Source organism: Chiloscyllium punctatum, chromosome 5 (genome assembly GCF_047496795.1).
Source record: "Chiloscyllium punctatum isolate Juve2018m chromosome 5, sChiPun1.3, whole genome shotgun sequence".
Classification (NCBI taxonomy): Eukaryota; Metazoa; Chordata; class Chondrichthyes; order Orectolobiformes; family Hemiscylliidae; genus Chiloscyllium; species Chiloscyllium punctatum.
This window is the reverse complement of record NC_092743.1, coordinates 32,464,138-32,484,701: the sequence shown is the minus strand read 5'-3', so window position 1 is coordinate 32,484,701 and position 20,564 is coordinate 32,464,138. Positions and strand designations below refer to the sequence as shown.

Here is a 20,564-nt window from a genome sequence, read left to right as displayed (position 1 = left end):
ATCCCATGTTTGATTAATTAGGGATTCAAGATATACACTGGAAACTGCACAGCTGGGGCAAAATCTAACCATTTGTCTGATCTTCTCTGTAATATGCCTCCAGATACATATGGAGGCACTTAGTGTCAGTTTTTGAAAAACAATTCTGCTGAAAAATGACTCTATCTTAAGTTGAAATACATGTTTTCCCCACTTTTATATATTTGTTTGTTAATGATTTAAGACAGAAAATCTTGACTCTCAGCAGGGAGGGTTCTGGACCCTGTTAAGAGCACCTGTAACTGGGGAATCTGTTCAGTTCCTTTGAGTGCACAATGGTCTGCCCAGGTTAATACATTTAGAAGTCAAAATTGGCTGGTGTTGATGACTGACTTTCCCAATTCACAAAGACAAAATAAAATACTTTTTTGTGCAGAAAATGTTTAAAGATGAAGCTCATGCAACTCGTTGACTTTGTCCAGAGCTGTGCACTGTACTGTTAAAGGTGAGGAGGAATTTCTTCAGCTAGAGGATGGGGATCTTGCTGTCACAGAGGGCTATGGAAGCTATAGCTGTATTTAAGACAGGTAAATTCTTGACATGGAAGAGAATCAAAGGTTACAGGGCAAAGCCAGGACAATGGGTTGAGAAACATAGACGAAAGGTGGGGCTGACTCGTTGGGCCAAATAGTCTGATTACACTCTTATATCAAATGATCTTATGGATCTATACTATATGAAAAGAGCTCACTAAATTGTTGGTCGAGGTGCTAAGATTGACCTTGTCAGTTTTAAGCTGTGGTGGCAAAATTCAGAGGCATCAGTGGTCCTATTCCTGGCAGCATGTACATATGTCTCCTTCCATCTAGCCTTATGATCCAGGGCTCTTCACTAGAGAGGGCACGTTGTCAGTTATAGAAACCTTGGACTTGGCTGGATGCCAGTGAGTTCAGTGTAGTTGATTCATTTGTTCAAACCTCCTGTGTGAATGCTAGCCACTAGATGACAGAGGATATTTTACAATGCTCTTTCTTTTGCCATTCTTGAATTTACATTGAAATAAGAGTAGGGCCTTGAGCCTACTATACTTTTCCATTAGATAGTGGCCAACTTCTAACTCCTTTTACCTACTTGTTCCATTCATGATTGAGATATATAAGATTATGTACACTTGTGATTACAAGGCATTGCCGAGTGCTGGAAGATGGGCTTATAATAGTTGGATGTTTGTTTTTGGCCAGCATAGACCGAATGGGATGAAGCACCTTTTCAGTGCTCTAGATCTCTGACATATACAACTAACCTAAAAGAAACCTACCAATCTTAATGTTGAAAAACTTCATTTGTCCTCATGTTCACACCATTTAGAGTGAGAAAACTTCAGATTTGCTCTGTTCTTTGTGCAATCAGCTGTTCCCTGATTGTTGTTGAGAGGTACTTTTAGGAGTTGCTGAGGGTGACACTCACTCCAATTTTTTTCTTTCACTTAGTAGGATAGAAATGTCTGATTGTGACTGGGCCATTGTTCACATGGAGATGCAGTTGACTGTTAGTCTTAGTTCTCAGAGTAGGCAGGTCTAATTAAGTAGCACCCTCTTCTCATGCTATGTTTGTTGCTGACACTTCAATTTTTTTTTAAATTTTCTAATCAACCTGTTCAAGAGTAGAGGAAATTGAGCCCTGAGCCTCCTGATCCTCCACCACAAGAGCCCTTTAGACAAATTGAATCTCTCCAATGGAGGCAATGTCTATGGTCCTTAGTAGATGTTTTTCTTGTTCAGAGATCTCGACACATCGCTGGGCAAATGAGACTTGAACCCAGGCCTTCAGGCCCACAGCTAAGAACACTACCATTGTGCCACAAGCACCCTTTGAGTGTCTTTTTTTATATACTAGATTTACTATTGGACCATGGGGAATGAAGCACAGCAGGCCAAAGAAATATGCATTAGGGACCATCTAAGCAGTAGTGACCACAATGTAGCATTTTATTTATTGATAGAAAATTGTAGCACAGTAACTTTAAAATAATGTTAGAAATAAGCATTTGCTTGATAAAAGTGAAGTTTACAGATTGGAGAAAGTAGATTTGAGCAACTTACAATATAACATGAGAAACCAACGTGGGCATCAACATTTGCATATAAGAATATAGAACCAAGAGAGGTGTTTTTATATTCAACAAGTTGTAGGAAAATATATTCCACTCAAAAGTAAAAACAAACCAAATAGTAGTAGGATTCCATTTCTGAATGAGGACATGAGGAAAGGGAGCAGGTGTAGGCCATTTGTACCCCACCCAGGCCTGGTCTGTCCTGTCCTGTCATGGCTGATCTACACTATGTTCCATTCCTCTTTCATGCCAATTGCTAATAGCCCTCATCTTGATATTTTAAAAACCTGTCAACCCACATTCCCCACCCCCCACCCCACCCCACCCAAAATATTTTCAGTGATGTAGCCTCCACAGCTCTCTGTAGTACAGAATTGTGTACATTCACTATCTTCTAGACATGGGATTTCTTTGTCTCTCAGTTTAAAATTGGAGCCTCCTATTCTGTAACCCTGTATCCTGGTTTGAGATTCAGCTACTTATGTAAATGTCTTTTCAACATTTAGCCTGACAAGGCCCCTCAGAAGCGTGGACATTTATAAGGCATTTTCGTCGACTTAGTGGAATCAGTCCACGTATTTAAAGAAATCTCAAGAAAAGATAGGAGAGGCATTACTACTTGTATACATTAATTTGGCAGAAAAAGATGTAGTGCTTGAGTACTGGTGCATAACTAATCTAAATCCTATCTCTAAGAAGAAAGCAGAACCAAATCTTTGATATGCTTAGGATGCTTTTTAAATACATACGCACTTACGAACATAAGAATCAGAGCAGGAGTGGGCCATTCAGTCCCTCGAGCCTGCTCTGCCATTTAGTAAGATCATAGCTGATCTGATTTGGTGAGATGGAGAGGTAATGTCTTGGGCTAGACTAGTTTGAGCGCAAAGGTTATCATCAACCGAAACAGGTTGGTCAGAAAATGTTAATTGCTCAAAAAAAAATGTAAGGGGAAAGATTATTTTACTTGATTGCAGTCAACTGAACTTACAGATCTTCTTTATTTGAGGTTGTGAATTTTTAAAATATTCTTTCATTTATTGCCCCATTTTAATGTGATGTTTCCTTTCTATTTGCCTTTGTCTCAGTGACTAATGCCAAAAAAACAGAGGATCCATTAGCTCCCAAAGAACTGGTCATTGAGCTTGACCACAACAAGTTCAAATGTAGGTTTCCCAGGTGCTTCAAGGCTTTCCGTAAAGCTAAGCTGCTAGATTACCACATAAAGTATTACCACAATACAGAGAAAGGATCTGACTCAGAGACTAGTGCACTGGAGAGTGGGATGCAGACACGTGCCAGCTCAACCAATGTGCCACCATCAATTGTGGACAACCTGGGGCTGAAGAGACCGAGACCTCTGCCAACTACTACTTGTAAGTATGGAGGTGCAATTAGATCAGTAAGAACATGAGAATGCAAGAATAAAGGGAAGACTTTCTTTTGAATATTTTAAATATATTAACTGTTGATACCTTGAAAGCCCTTTTATTTCAACCCCACCCTTGTCATCAAAATACATTTGACTACTTGGGCTAAATGGCCTCCTTGTGTATTGTAAAATTTGTGTTTCCATTTTCAAATTGGCTGGGAGTATAATGGGTTGTGTTGCTCCTTGCAGTAAGACGCTGTGTTGTTATAGTGTCAGAAATGTTAAACTATACATGCTCAATGGATTCTTCTGCTGCCTATGTGTTTATTTAAGGTGTAATTACTCTGTTTTCTTAAAGTCTAGAAGTTTGGGTTAGACAGAGTTCAGATTGACTTCCTCTTTCACTACTTAAAGTGTAAATCCTGGTGTAAATTAGGAACTATATGCAGTGTATAAATTAGGTGTCCCCTGTTGCTAGGCATGTTCTTGTGTAGTCTGTAAATGAGTGGTTTCATTTCCTTTTTTCAAAAGATTTTGAAATTATGGATGGAGAAAAGTATGATGTCTAAATGTGATAGGAAGTTTGATCTGTACAGAATTTGTAGATCTTTTATATTGAGGGTATGCGTCACTAACCTGATATCGCGGAACAGATGTCACACTTTATTATGGTATTTGGATGCTACAACTAGTATCAGATTGGAAAAAAGAAGGAAGGCCAGTGATTGACCTGGATATTTTCTCATCTTGTTAAGGTTCTGCATGATAGACTAATTGGTAAAGTTAGATCACATGGGATTCAGGGTGAGCTTGCCAATTGCATACAAAATTGGTTTTACAGTAGGCGACAGAGGGTGGTGGTCAGCTGTTGTTTTTTGTGCTGGGGATCTGTGACCGGTGGTGTTCCACAGGGATCAGTACTTGGTGCACTTTCATTTGTCATTTATATAATGATTTGAATGAGAGTATAGGAGGCATGGTTAGTAAGTTTGCAGATGATACCAAAGCTGGTGGTAGACTGGACAGTGAAGAAGGTTTTCTAAGATTACAGAGAGATCTTGATCATTTGGGCCAATGGACTAAGGTTTGGCAGATGGAGTTTAATTTGGATAAATGCGAGGTATTGTATTTTGGTAAAACATACAAGGGCAAGACTTATACAGTTAAGGGTGGGGTCTTTGATAGTGTTGTAGAACAGAGAAACCTAGGTGTTCAGGTACATTATTCTTTAAAATTTGCGTCACAGGTAGACAGAATAGTTATGGCATTTAGCACACTTGCCTTCATTGCTCAGACCTTTTGAGTATAGGTTTGGGATGTCATGTTGAGGTTGTCCAGGATGCCTCTTCTGGAATATCGTGGGCAGTTCTGCTTGATCTGTTATAGGAAGGATATTACTAAATTGACGAGGGTGCAGACAAGGTTTACCAGGATGTTTTCGGAAATGGAGGGCTTGAAATAAAAATAGGCTGAATAGGCTGGGACTTATTTCACTGGAGCATAGGATGTTGAGTAGTGACCTTGTAGAGATTTATAAAATCATATGCATAGGTAAGCTGATCGAAAAGATCTTTTCCCTAAGGTGGGGATTTCAAAACTAGGGGACATATTTTTAAGGTGAGAGAAGAAAGATGTAAAAAGGAAATAAGGGCAACATTTTTTACACAGCGTAGTCAGTGTGTGGAATGAACTGCCAAATAAAATGACAGATGCAGGTATAATTACAATGTTTAAAAGACATTTGGATAAGTAACTGAATAGGAAAGGTATGAAGGGATATGGGCTAAATGCAGGTAGGTAGGATTAGTTTAGTTTGGAAATTTGGTTGGCATGAACAAGTTGGACCAAAGTCATACATGTTGTATGGGTCTTTGACTTTATTACCTGTTCAGAAATGTTACTACAAACGTCTGGAACAGATGGGACTTTGTCTTCTACCTTCTAGCTCAATGGTAGGGCCACTGTCACTGCACTACAAGAACTTGACTTGGAACCTGAAAATTGTAATCAGCTACAACTGCTCATTGATACCGACCTTATGCTGCTAATTAGAATTACTTGATTTTTGTCTGCTGTAAGTAGTAGCAAATGGGAGAAAGTGAGGACTGCAGAGGCTGGAGATCAGTGTCAAGAGTGCAGTGCTGGAAAAGCACAGCAGGTCAGGCAACATCCGAGGAGCAGGAGAATCGATGTTTCGGGCATAAGCCCTTCATCAGGAATGAGGCTTGTGGGCTTGGGGGGTGCTGAGAAATAAATGGGAGGGGGGTGGGGTCGGGTTGGTGGGTGGGGGGCGGGGAAGGTATCTGAGAAAGTGATAGTTGGATGAAGGTGAGGAAACGGTGATAAGTGGGAGAGGAGGGTGGAGCAGTTAGATGGGAAAGATGATGAACAAGTCACGAGGGCAATGCTGAGTTGCTGACTTGTGACTGGGATAATGTGGGGGGGGAGGGAAATGAGGAAACTGTTGAAATCTACATTGATCCTGTGTGATTGCAGGGTCCTAAGGTGGAATATGAGGCGTTCTTCCTCCAGATGTTAGGTGGTATGAGTTTGGCGATGGAGGAAACCCAGGACCTGCATGTCCTTGACGGAGTGGGAGGGGGAGTTGAAGTGTTCAGCCATCGGGCAGTGGGGTTGGTTGGTGCGAGTGTTCCAGAGATGTTCTCTGAAACAATCCGCAAGTATCAGAAATGTTCTCTGAAACAAATGCTATAACCAGACTACAAGGAAGCATTGTATTATTGAAGCTGCTGTCTTTTGTATGAGACATGGATGTTAGAAACCTCTTGCCACCATTCCTGGTTTACATACTGCCTGAGCCAAGCTGTCCAGTATGACAGAGCAATGTTTTTCTACCAATGTCCAGAGCACAAGCTAGAAATATTCAGTGTTCATTAAAATATTTACTTACAGATCTTAAAGCTTTCTTTAGGAAACTATATTCTCAAAATCAAGGTCCAAGCAGGTGATTCAGTACATGAGGTCTACTTTCATTTCTAACCTTGCACTCTCCACAGCTGGGTCTCTTCCATACTCAAGGGGAACACTTTGTTTTGCAATGAGTGTGCGCCGGCAGTCTTAAAAAACATTCTGAAAGAAAGATGGGATTATATCTTTCTTTTCTATATTCTATCTCTCGATGTGGGCATCAATACCATTTGTTACTTATTCCTAATTGCTCTTGAACTGGATGGCTTGCTAGGCAATTTCGGAGGGCATTTAAGGGTCTGGAGTCACATGTAGGCCATTCAAGATAAGGGTGGCAGATTTTCTGCCCCACTGGACATTAACGAGACATTTAGCAATGACTGCATTGGTGCTTGTACAATTTTAGGGGGTGCACTCATTGCTCATGCACTTGAAGGGCCTATAACTTCACTGCTAGTGATACTACAAGTGACTGCTTGTAACTTAATAACATACAAGTGACTGCTAATCATAACATGATGATTGTCAGAATCATTACAAATTGGACAATCAGGGAACATCAGTCAGTACATCATGCAGTGTGGTATTCTTAAGAAGAAACACATGGATCTGACCATTAGTCTGCTCAATGCTGCACTTTAGTTGTCACTTTGCTCTGCTCTTCAGCACCAAGTGTGTGTGTGTGGGTGGGCACCAGTATCCGGTTCCAGACCCACATTGATAGTGTTAATGGTGCAGAGGGGGCCGTGTTTGTGTAGTTTACACTTCAACACAAATCAGAGTCAATGTGAACTAAACATGAGTCAACAGACACACATCAAATAAGAATTCAAGTTTTACTTGAACTAAATGCTACAACAATGAGACTTCTTACAGAAGTAAAAGTGTTTTTCCTGGGGTTGGGGAGTCCAGAACTAGAGGGCAAAGAGTCATAGAGATGTACAGCATGGAAACGGATCCTTCGGTCCAACCCATCCATGCCGACCAGATATCCCAACCCAATCTAGTCCTACCTGCCAGCATCCGGCCCATATCCCTCCAAACCCTTCCTATTCATATACCCACCCAAATGCCTCTTAAATGTTGCAATTGTACCAGAATCCACCACTTCCTCTGGCAGCTCATTCAATGCACGTACCACCTTCTGTGTGAAAAAGTTGTCCCTTAGTACTCTCTCATATCTTTCCCCTCTCACCCTAAACCTATGCCCTCTAGTTCTGGACTCCCTGACCCCAGGGAAAAGATTTTGTCTATTTACCTTATCCATGTCCCTCATAATTTTGTAAACCTCTAGAAGGTCACCACCCCTCAGCCTCCGATGCTCCAGGTAAAACAGCCCCAGTTTGTTCAGCCTCTCCCGACAGCTCAAATCCTCCAACCCTGGCAACATCCTTGTAAGTCTTTTCTGAACCCTTTCAAGTTTCACAACATCTTTCTGATAGGAAGGAGACCAGAATTGCATGCAATATTCCAACAGTGGCCTAACCAATGTCCTGTACCACCGCAATATGACCTCCCAACTCCTGTACTCAATCCTCTTACCAATAAAAGAAAGCATACCAAACGCTTTCTTCACTATCCTATCTACCTGCGACTCTACTTTCAAGGAGCTATGAACCTGCACTCCAAGGTCTCTTTGTTCAGCAACACTCCCTAGGACCTTACCATTAAGTGTAGAAATCCTGTGAAGATTTGCTTTCCCAGAATGCAGCACCTCGCATTTATCTGAATTAACCTCCATCTGCCACTTCTCGGCCCAATGGCCCATCTGGTCCAGATCCTGTTTTAATCTGAGATAATCCTCTTGCTGTCCACTGCGCCTCCAATTTTGGTGTCATATGCAACTTACTAACTGTACCTCTTATGCTCACATCCAAATCATTTATGTAAATGACAAAAAGTAGAGGACCCAGCACCGATCCTTGTGGCACTCCACTGGTATTAGGCCTCCAGTCTGAAAAAACACCCTCCACCACCATCCTCTGTCTTCTACCTTTGAGCCAGTTCTGTGTACAAATGGCTAGTTCTCCCTGTATTCCATGAGATCTAACTTTGCTAACCAGTCTCCCATAGGGAACCTTGTCGCACGCCTTACTGAAGTCCATATAGATCACATCTACTGCTCTGCCCTCATCAATCCTCTTGGTTACTACTTCAATCAAGTTTGTGAGACATGATTTCCCACGCACAAAGCCGTGTTGACTATCCCTAATCAGTCCTTGCTTTTCCAAATACATGTGCGTCTTGTACCTCAGGATTCCTTCCAACAACTTGTCCACCACTGACGTCTGGCTCACTGGTCTGTAGTTCCCTGGCTTGTCCTTATCACCCTTCTTAAACAGTGACACCACGTTAGCCAACCTCCGGTCTTCCGGCACCTCACCTATGACTAGCGATGATACAAATATCTCAGCAAGTGGCCCAGCAATCACTTCTCTAGCTTCCCACAGAGTTCCAGGGTACACCTGATCAGGTTCCAGGGATTTATCCACCTTTGTGTTCCATGACATCCAGCACTTCCTCCTCTGTAATCTGGACATTTTGCAAGATGTCACCATCTATTCCCTACAGTCTATATCTTCTACGCGCTTTTGCACAGTAAATACTGATGCAAAATACTCGTTTAGTATCTCCCCCATTTTCTGTGGCTTCACACAAAATCTACCTTGCTGATCTTTGAGGGGCCCTACTCTCTCCCTCGTTACCCTTTTGTCTTTAATGTATTTGTAAAAACCCTTTGGATTCTCCTTAATTCTATTTGCCAAATCTATCTCATATCCCCCTTTTGCCCTCCTGATTTCCCTCTTAAGTATACTCCTACTGCCTTTATACTCTTCTAAGGATTCACTCGATCTATCCTGCCTATACATTACATAAGCTTCCTCCTTTTTCTGAAGCAAACCCTCAATTTCTTTAGTCATCCAGCATTCCCTATACCTACCAGCTTTTTCCTTTCACCCTAACAGGAATATACTTTCTCTGGATTCTCATTATCTCGTTTCTGAAGGCTTCCCATTTTCCAGCCGACCCTTTACCTGCGAACATCTGCCCCTAATCGGCTTTCAAAAGTTCTTGCCTAATACCGTCAAAATTGACGTTTCTCCAATTTAGAACTTCACCTTCTAGATCTGGTCTATCCTTTTCCGTCACTATTTAAATCTAATAGAATTATGGTCGCTGGCCCCAAAGTGCTCGGTTTAGGTTGAGAGGGGAAAGATATGAAAGAGACTGGCAGGTGGGACCAGATTGATTCGGATATCTGGTCGGCGTGGACAGGTTGGACCGAAGGGTCTGTTTCCATGCTGTACATCTCTGATTCTTTAGAATCTCTAAGTTTGAAACTTTGTTCGCCCATTCATATGTATCCCCATAAGACAATAAGATAATGGAGCAAAATTAGGCGGCTCAGCCTGTCACATTTGCTCCATCGTTTAATCAAGGCTGATTTGTTTCTCGACCCCATTCTGCTGCCTTCTCCTAACCCCTGATCCCCTTACCAATCAAGAATCCTTCTGAGGAAGAGTCACCAGACCCAAAGTGTTAACTCTAATTAATCTTCGCAAACACTGCCAGACCTGTTGAATGTTTCCAGCAACTTCTGTTTTTGTTTTTGATTTACAGCATCGGCATTTCTTCTTGTTTTTAAGAACCTATCTATCTCTGTCTTAAATACACTCAATGATTTGGCCTCCACAGCCCTCCGTGACAACTGAATCCACAGATTAATTACCATCTAGTTGAAGAAACTCCTCATCTCAGTTTTAAAGGGGTGTCCCTTAAATCTGGGGCTGTACCCTTGAGTCCTAGTTTCTCCTACTGATGGAGACATCTTCTCCACGTCCACCTTATCCAGCTCCCTCCGGTATTCTGTAAGTGGCAATCAAATTCCCCACCTCATCCTTCTAAGCACCATCGAGTACAGACCCAGAGTCTTCAATCGCTCCTCATGACAACCCCTTCATCCTTGGGATCATTTATGCAAACCTCTTCTGGACTCCCTTCAGGACCAGTACATCCATCCTTAGATATGGGGTCCAAAAAGGCTCATATTATTCCAGTTGAGTTCTGACCAAAGCATTATTCAGCCCTTAGCAGTACATCTCTGCTGTTGTATTCTAGCCCTCTTGAAATGTCTGCTCATGTTGCAATTGCCGCTTTAACTACTAAACGAACCTGTATATTAATCTCCAGAGACTCCAGCATCTGTTAACTGATTGCCTTCTGCCTCCAGCTCTCACCTGTATCTGGCACCCTACCTCTTTACTTCCTTTCCTGTATTCTTACAGTCAAGTTTAATTTGGATCAATTTTTATTATTTAAGAAAATTACAATTAATCCCTTTACAATTGAGAAATTCTTAAGTGTTTGCCAAAAATTCTTTAAAACAATTACTGATCTCTCAGACATTTTAAATAAATTGCAAATTTTTCCTACTGTACTACGTCTGGGTCAAAGAACATCATACCTGGAAATCCATGAATAGGTGGGTGATGCCTGCCCCCATTTGATGGGCTCAGTTCTGGGAAGTATCTAGGCCTTAACATCACAATACTGTATGTCTGTTCAGATGAATCAGGGCAATACAGTGGCACTACATAAAGCAGTGAGAAGAGTTCTTCCAGTGTCTCAGGGCAATATTCACACTTCAGTGTCTGTACCAAAGAAGTGAAATGTTATTTTTATCTGATTTGCAATTTGTGAAGTTTAGCCCATGTCCAATTAACTCTCACCTTATTTGATATAACTTTTGGTTTTAAAAAATACGTTAATTGGTATAATGTGGTGCAATAAATCCTACCACATTTAAGACTGTGAATGCAAATTATTTTTTCCGTAATGTGACTCAAAACCAAATTTTTAAATTAAAATTTTATTGTTTTTCTAACTGAAAAATGTGGGAAAGAAAAGACAAATTACAGTGTGCTTGAGAGGAACAAATACATTTGGAATTATAGCTTTCAACATTCTCAGCCACTGGGGATTTCCCTTATGTAATTTCTGAGTCTGTTATAGATGAATTGCTTTAGGTTGTTTGCTAAAATTATGAACTGTTCCATTATGATATGACTGATGTTCACATGGTAGGAGCCATATTAAATGTGCCTGGGTCATTTTTGCTGAGTCATTCCTGTGTTCCTAAGCATTTGTCATCGAGAAGCATCTTTGATCTTTGTGAAAAATGTAACAGTGTGTTATAACTACAGTTATAGTTGCTAGAAGCAGATTATTAACAAAACAGGTAGGTAGATGCAAATGATGATTACATAAAAGGGCTCCAATTATACTATTCAATTGTTCCTTAAATAATTCCAGTGTATACAAAAGTGAAAATGTTCATTTGAAAAGTGGAGGTCAGTTAGTTCAATTGGATCGATTGATAGATTTTTGATGCAGAATGGTGTAAACAGTATGGGTACGATCCCCAGACAGGCGGTAGTAGTTCACAAGAGTTATGTCTCCTTGTCTTGCTCCTCAGGGTGCCCCTCAGACCATATAACCACTCGTTACAGAATGATGCCTATATTCCTTTATGAACTATAGCTTATTACCAATACAAACTTTATAATCCAAAGTAAAATAAAGTACATCTGATCTCATCTTATTTGACTGTTTCTGAAAGCCTGTCCCTAATTTTAAACTTTTTACGTTTTAGGTTAACTGTAATAAGTGTGGGTGGATGGCCAGAAATAAGCTTAGAATTATTGTCTTGCCCTGTAGCATTGTATAAAGTAAAAGGGTGTGACTTCCTGATGTGTTCAAAAACTATAATTGTTAACATGTCTGTAAAATAAAGTTTGCATCACATGACTCAAGACTTATTAACTCTACAGCATTAAGATTTGTAGGGACTAGGTCTATAATATGGGTAAAGCAGAAGGCTGCAAATTCTGTTTTATGTTGAAATTATCTTTCAGCACTGTTGAGAAAACCAGTAAACACACATGATGTATATTTTATCTGAAATTTATTTGGTAGCTTATGTCCACTAATCCAATCAATTGGCAATTTGCAGAACTTGCTAATAATGTTACTGTCCTGCATTGTGGAGATTCAGTCAAATATGACATTTGCTAAAACCTAATATCCTAAATAGGGTCAATCTATGCTTTCAAACAGAACACTGGTATAAATATGCCTTACCTGTGCTCCTGTTCACTGGGACTTCAGTTAAGTGAATGTTGATCTTTTTGTTTAGTAAATGCACCCATGAAAATGCTTGCAATAGATTTTGGCCTTCCAAAATTGGGTTGTCCAGAGGTAAACCATTGTCCACACTGGTGAAACAGCATTATTGCAAGTATGTTACCTGTGCTATCTTATTCCAATAGCCTCATGGATGGAAGCCACACTCAGTATAATGTTAAAGAATGCAGGTTTGATCCTCAGTCTGATCTACTTGATCTCGACTGGATGCCTATTTAAATAAACATCACAAATAACTTCCCCTTCCCTAAACTTCATCCTTCCCAAGCTTTCATGCTGTGTTATCCAATGACTCTGGGAAAATGTGCCTATGTGAGTATTAGGTGAGGCATGGAATTATGCCATGGTTCATGTATGACAGTATGTATTTGTGTGAGAATTCACAAACCTCAGAGTAATAGATGGGGAAGTGTAGATAATGTGTTATTGCTATATTCAAGCCTAAATGGAAGGAGTGGTATTGAAAATCATAAATCTGTCATATAAAGTGCATTAAAGATCCTGTACAATCACAATTTGTTCCAATTGTTTCCCTCGTGTGAAAGCTTTCAAGTAGAATTTTCCTCCTCCTCTCCTCTCACCTCTCTCTTTCTCCATCTCCCTCCTGCAAAAAAAAAGCTTAGTCACTACAGCTGCAAGTTTTGGCCACATCTTCAAGTGGCTATATGAACAAGAATAGGGAATGTAAATTTTATAAATCACAACATCTATTCCTGAAGTTAGACAAGTTTCTCTTCTGGAAACCTGTAATGGAGCTGATCTGGAATAAGTGTAATTGGAATCATCTGAGGTATTCCGATGGAAATAAAAGCCCATTTTTAAAAGTTTTAAGAAAGTGACAAACGTAAGGTAAACTGATATTGCTCTGTCATTAAAAAGGCTGGTAACAGACTACCTTTCATCTTTGGAGTATGGGCTTGAATCCCACCCAGACTCTTATTAAAGTCCCATCTAGTGCTTGGCAGTCTTTGGAGAAAAGAGTTAGATAGTGTCATTGCATTCCCTGTAGAGCCAGCAACACTACGAACATACATGTAAATATGCAAAATGTGAACAGAAGTAGACCATTTGGCCCCTCACGTCTGCATAGCCATTCAATAAGATCATGGTTGATCTGTTAACTACCTTTAACTTGGTATGAAATGGTAATGCATTCACATAAGACCACAGATGGTTGACATTGAAAAGCATGAGACAAGCATTGGTATTCTGGCTGTTACTCTGAGTTGTTAGGTGGATAAGAAAGGCAAAGCTGTTCTGTATCTTTGCAGTGTCTGATATAGGAATGCTTAATATTGAACTGAAAGTTGTCCTATTGCTAGCAGAAGATGTTTAGATAATCTGTCCCCATATCTGTTAATACTTGTCTGGAAATAAAGTATGTAAGAATGATCTAGGGTGACCACTTTACCTTGCTTAGGAAAGGTTATATTGCGATAAATGGGAAATCGTGCATTCTTTTTCCACTAATTGCTTATTATCCTTTGTTTCCTGTGCTTGATAGCAAAAGACTGTGCTTTATATTTTACAATGGTACTCTATTCTAATTCCCTAGCACCACCTTCCAATCTCTTGGCCTTGCAGCTGGAACTGCCTCTTGATATAAGTCACAAACCCTCCAAAGTCTGCAAGAAGAAGCAATCATCTGTGTCACTCGGCTCTGAGGGGACCAACAACCAACCCAACCCCTCCGTGAAGGAGAAGAGCGTAGAAACTGTGCATGAGAAGATACTTAAGAAATGTATCGACAGAGACAGAAATGCAGAAGTTGGTAAAAACCATTTCTGTTATTCCATAGAAGCAGGAACAGATATACGGTGATTAACCTTGTTCACAACAATTCTCTAGGCTCATAGACATTTACAGCACTGAAGGAAGCCATTTGGCCCATGGTGTCCATGCTGGTCAACAAAGATACTATGTACCAATCCTATTTCCCAACTAATGACCCATAGCCCTGAATGTTGTGGCAATGCAAGTGAATATCTAAATACTGTTGAAATATTTTGAGAGTTTCTAACTCCAACACACTTTCAGGCAGAGAGTTCCAGGCTCCAGTTACCAGCTGGGTGAAAATATTACTTAATTCCACTGTTAGAATTCTTATCTGAAATCTGTGGCACTTGGTTAAGTAAGTGCCTTATTCACCCTATCTATGACCCTTCGAAGTCTGAAATACCTCTATCAGGTCCCATCTAATTCTATGATGCTCCAAATCCAACCTTTCCAATCTTTCTTCAAAGCTCAGATCCTCTAATACAGGCAGCATCCTGGTTAATCACCTCTCCACCCTTTTTAGTGCAATTGCCACCTTCTTATAATGCGGTGACCATGACTGCATGAATACTCCAGTTGTGGCCTAATTAAAGCATTCTGTCCTTCCAGCATGATGTCCCTGTTCTGCTATTCTATGCCTCAGCTAATAAAGTATCCCATATCCCATCTTAACTGCATTATTCACCTGCCCTGCCTGCATTCAGGGATTTGTGGATATACACATCAATATCCCCTTTATATTCCATTTGCCAATCTTCTGCTTGGCTGATCAGTCCATTGATATTCTCCCACAATTTATAGTTTTCATGCTCACCATTAATCATCGTATCAAATTTTTTGTCATCTACGATTTCTCACTCATTCTCTCTCCATTTAAGTCCAAATTATTAAGTTACACCATAAACATCAAAGAATCCAACACTGAGCCCAGTGTTAACTCACTGGAAGCTGACTTCCAGTTACAAAAACATTCCTCTACATCAAATTCTACTTCCTGCCTTTAAGCTAATTTTGCATCCATTGTTCCACTCCACATTGAATCCTATGGGCTCTTACTTTTTTGACCAGTCTGCCATAAGGGACCTTACCAAAATCCTTGCTAAAGTCCATGCAAACCAATTAAATGCATTACTTACTTCAACATTCATAATGACCACTTCAAATAAGTCGATCACATTTTGGCAAAAATGACTTTACGTTAACGTATTCATGCTGATTATTCCTGTCTAATCCGTGTCCCTCCAAGTGCAGATATATTCTGTCCCTCTGTTCTTTCCAAAACTTCCCCATAACTGAGGTTGGATTAACTGACCTGTAGTTTCCTGGTCTATCCCTTCCCCCTCATTCCACGAATTCTGCTTAACATTGGTACAACTACTCCTCCCACTCCAAAATTTGTCTGAAACTAGTATTATTGTAGTAAATGTTTGATTGGAATTTGATTTTCATGTACAAATTTATTTCTAGTATCGCAAATCGGCAATAGTGACCGCTCTCATTTTTGAAACACAACTGATGGGGATAAATTTTGCCTCAGAATCTGGAAGCCAAATTAAGTCTTTAGCAATTGGAGAGAAAATGTTTAGGGCCTTGTGGTCATGCATAAGCAAGTTCTCAATATAACAAGTAAAAGCACAGCATTGCAGATGCTGTGGAGATCTGAAATAAAAGGAGAAATTAAGCAGGTCTTGCAGTATCTGTACAAAATAAGTCATATTGGGCTCAATGTTAACTGTTTCTCTTGACAAATCTGCCAGATCTGAGTCTCTCCAGCACTTTTATGTTGTAATTCCAAATATCATTGGTATATTGTTAATAACCATCACACTCAAGTAACTTTGTTCTGACATTCAGAGAATGGGTGTTTTTGGGGGGGGAGAAGGGTTGTTGGTCGGTGAAGGGGTAGAATCACTCCTCTTAATTTTTCAAAGGCTGTCTATGGTTGGCCCTTGGTACTGTTGCTTCTAATCCAGAATGTTAAGCAGCTGGGGTGGAATAATTAAATGGACCAGAATATATGTAAATGATGCATACTTTGTGACAGATTTTTAGACTATTCACTGCCACGGAGACTAAGAACATAAAATTGTGCATGATATTGGCTGGACTGCACATGAACTGAGGGAGCAAATGCGACACAGCACTCAAAATTTTAAAGTGTTAATCCTGAGAAGATTCATATTTTTTCTTTTCTTTGTGGGAGAGTTGAAAACCCAAGTGAGATTTTACCTCATTCATGGGACATGCTTTCTTAACCTGCAGTTTAGTTATTGACAGTTGGACATGTGTTCAGCAACGTCCTGGTATTTTAGGTTTATTTCCAGTTTACATTTTCTTTATGTAATTTTCCATTTTATCTTCGAAAGGGCCATCTCCGGGGCACAGTTTCGAGGGAGTCAGCAGCACTCCGGTACTTTACCCAAGTGGCCATCCTCATGGGTGAGCGTTGGCAGTGAGCGTTCGCAGACTCTGCTTGAGGGGGTTCGTACCGTTGAGCACAACCTGTACTTGCCCAACAAGTGAACAATTCTATTTCCAGCAGGAATACGGGATTGCAGCCATGAGCAGCAACCACACCTGCAATTTATTTTCTACGTTTTTCCCCTCCCTAGTCAACAATTACTAAAACTAATTGTCGCATTCTTTCTGTGACCATAGCAAAGTATAAAAAAGGACTAGGCATAGTAATGAGTTTGAACATCCTTATTTCCATGGGTCAGCATCAGACTGATGGAATTTTTTTACATGAATACTTAGTCAAAGGGAAAAAAATAGAATTACATTGGTCGTTATTTAAATGGTAACATTTTTGCAAGTGTGTATCTGTAGATACTTGGCAGTGTGGAAGATTTGCTTGGAGGCGGAAATTAAACTGTCAGTGCTTCCAACAGGAATGAAAAGTGAAAAGAAAATGAAGTATGAAGAGAAGAACTCATTGCCTGGTATGAAGCAAGTTGGCTTGGTATGAAAATGTCTACAAGGCTTCCCTGGTGTCTCTAGAACTCGGGGACATAGTCTCAGAATGCAGTGTCATAGAATCCTATAGCACGAAAGAGGCCCTTTGGCCCATCAAGTCTGTGCCAACTTATCTTCAGTAATCCCACTTCCAGCACTTGGCTCGTAGCCTTGAATGTTATGGCATATCTAGTGCATCACCCAAATACATTTTAAAAAGTTGTGAGTGACAAGCATTTCCTCAAATCTCTATCGATGCTGCCTTTCACCTTAAAATTACGCCTCCTCAATATTGTCCTTTCACTAAGGAGAACAGCTGCTTCCTATTCACTCTGGTCATGTTGCTCATAATCTTGTATGCCTCAGTCAGGCAACTTCTCAGCTTTTCCTGCTCTAAAGAAAACGATTCAAGTCTATGTAGCCTCTTATCATAACGAAAGTACTCTACCCCAGGCGGCATCCTGATGAATCTCCTCAGTAGCTTCTCCAGTGCAATCACATCCTTCCTCTACTGTGATGACCAGAACTGCACACAGTTCTCCAGCTGTAGCCTAACCAAATTCTGTACAGCTCCAGCATGACCTCCCTGCTGTTATAATCTGTGATATGATTGATAAAAGCAAGTGTTCCATATGCTACCTTAACCACCTTATTAACCTGTCCTGCTACCTTAAGGGATCTGTGGACAAGCATGTCATGATCCCTTTGTTTTTCTAAGTGTTCTACCATTTATTGAGTGCTCCTTGTTACTTCTTCCAAAACTTACCACCACTCGCATTTCAGGGTTAAATTTCATCTAATGTCCATATGAAATTGATCGATTTAGGGCTGAGGTAAGAAAATTCTTCATCCAAGTGGTAGTAAACCTGTGGAATTCTCTACCACAGAAGTCTGTGGAGGCCAAGTCCGAGTATAGCTGTGAATAATGATACATGTTTGGAAGGTGGATACTGGCAGAATTAATATCGTAAATTATATCCTATTTTAATCAGGCTGAAAAGCTGTCGAGAAAATGATTCTTTTCCTTGTTTCTAAAGGTAAAAAGGAGAGGTGTAAGGAGAAGAAAGGCAAGGAGCACGTTAAACTAAAACAGAAGAAAAAGAAAAAAAAGAAAAAGAAATCCAAGTATGGTGAGCGGAGCTGGCATTAGCTTGTATTGTCAGAACAAAGACTTGACTTAAGTTTGCGCATTTACTAAGGTAAAATGCCTCAAGTCATATCACTAAAGTGTCACTGGATGCAAAATTGGAACGGAGTTAAAGAAAAAGATAATACACTGAATAACTAAAAGCTTATTCAGTGCACTGAATTTGAAATGTGGTAAAGGGTGAGGGAGGCAAATGGAGAAGCAAAGATTTCAGGAGAGAATTCTGGAGCTTGGGGTTAAACAGCTAATGGATATCTGTCAGTGGTGAGGTGGAAGGAGTGAAGGAGACTTTTGCTTTTGAATTTTATTTTGATTGCAATACAGAAGACATCTCCAAAAAAATCAGGATTGACTGCATGGAGTAATTGGGGAGAATGTTGTAGAATTACATGTGGCATTTGGTGCCAAACTCGACCTTTTCTAAGGTTATAATAAATTCCATTCTGGTAGCAAGCTGAGGGAGTCTGAAATTAAATGAACTGAGGCCATGCTCCAAACCAAGAACACATTTGGAGTTCTTAGAAAAGCTAGCTATATTTTCCTTCATTTCATTACCTGTAATAGTCCTCTCAGTAAGATTCCCAATTCTGCTACTACTTTCCTTAGAGCAATCATTTGGATGTCTGGTGCTGGAAATGATAGGGGAGAAAAACAAATGTGACTTGTCTTTCTGACTATAAGCAAAGTACGTATAACACAGTGCTGGAATAGTGAATATCTCACTTTACTGAATATGTGGTCCTTCATTGTGATCTCAGACTTTAATTATGTGACTTGCAACAAGTATGTGTATCTTCAAGGTACAATAACTCAAAAAGAACAGTCAGTCAACTATGGCTAAGGAATTAAGTTCAGCATTGTATCAGCTTAAAAGAAAAGGCTTGTGAAGGTGCCAGAAATAGCAGTAAATCTGAGGATTGGAAGGCTTGTAGAATACAGCAAGACGATACCGAGAAACTGATAAGGAAAGGGAGAATAAAATATGAATGCAAGCTAGCAAATAAAAACATACTTTAAAAAAGTTCTATAGGTATATATTAATGGAAATGTTTAGCTAAGATGCATGTGGATCTTTTACAGGCAGCATTAGGAGGACTTAAAACAGGGAATGGAGAAATGACAAAAAAGCTAAATTATACTTTGTATATGTTTTCACTGAAGATGATACAAAAAATCTTGCAAAGAAATCCTCATGGCTAGGCAAAATAAGTTGAAGGAAATTAGTATTGCTAAGAAGGTCATAACTGGAGAAATTGGTGAGGCTGAAAATTGATAAATATCTAGAATCTGATATTGGAGAATGTGATCATTGTGAGATTTCTTCAAACATTCTGTAGATTTTGGATTGGAAATTAGAAAATGTCACCTTGTGATGTAAGAAGGGAGTGAGAGTGAAGAAAGGGAACACCAGACCTGTTGCCTTTGTGTTGGTCATCATAGAATCCCTACATGTGTGAAAATAGGCATTTGGCCCAACAAGTCCATACTGACCCTCTGAAGAGTATCCTGCCCAGACTCATTCTCCTGTGTGTTATTACTTCACGTTTCCCCTGACAAATACACCTCACCTACACATCCCTGAACACTCTTTGGCATTTTAGCATGGCCAATTCACCTAACCCCCACATCTTTGGACTGTGGGAAGAAAACTACGCAGACATGGGGAGAATGTGCAAACTCCATAGTCTCCCAAGTCTGGAATCAAACCTGGGTCCCTGGCGCTGAGAGGCAGCACTATTAACCACTGAGCCACCCCATTTGTAGTAAGTAAAAAGGTTAGAACCTATTATAAAGGCTGAGATAAATAGATATTTGGATCGTGATGATCTGATTGGGAATAGTCAGCATGGATTTATGAGTAGAAAATTGTGTTTGAAAACTTGTTGAAGCTTTTTCAAGATGTTACTAACAAAATTTATAAGGAGAGCAAATAGATGTAGTATACTTAGATTTTCAGAAAGACTTTGATAGATATTCCCACGGAAGGCTGATTAGAAGCATTAAGACATGTGGGGTAGGAGGTAACGTACTGGCATGGGTTAATGATTGGCTAACAGACAGAATACCGAGAGGGGGAATAAATGGGTTAA

The 20,564-nt window shown here is 40.0% G+C and overlaps 1 protein-coding gene across 2 annotated transcripts in view; it reads left to right on the top strand.

The window, feature by feature from the left end:
- The window catches only part of phf20l1 (PHD finger protein 20 like 1), a 123,058-nt gene that overhangs the window by 61,866 nt on the left and 40,628 nt on the right, over positions 1–20,564 (top strand). For both annotated transcript variants that reach the window (XM_072570006.1, XM_072570005.1), the window contains 4 exons: positions 3,181–3,468; positions 14,152–14,367; positions 17,264–17,314; positions 18,365–18,457. In XM_072570006.1, coding sequence (XP_072426107.1) covers positions 3,181–3,468; positions 14,152–14,367; positions 17,264–17,314; positions 18,365–18,457 — 648 coding nt within the window. The remainder of the gene's footprint in view (positions 1–3,180; positions 3,469–14,151; positions 14,368–17,263; positions 17,315–18,364; positions 18,458–20,564) is intronic.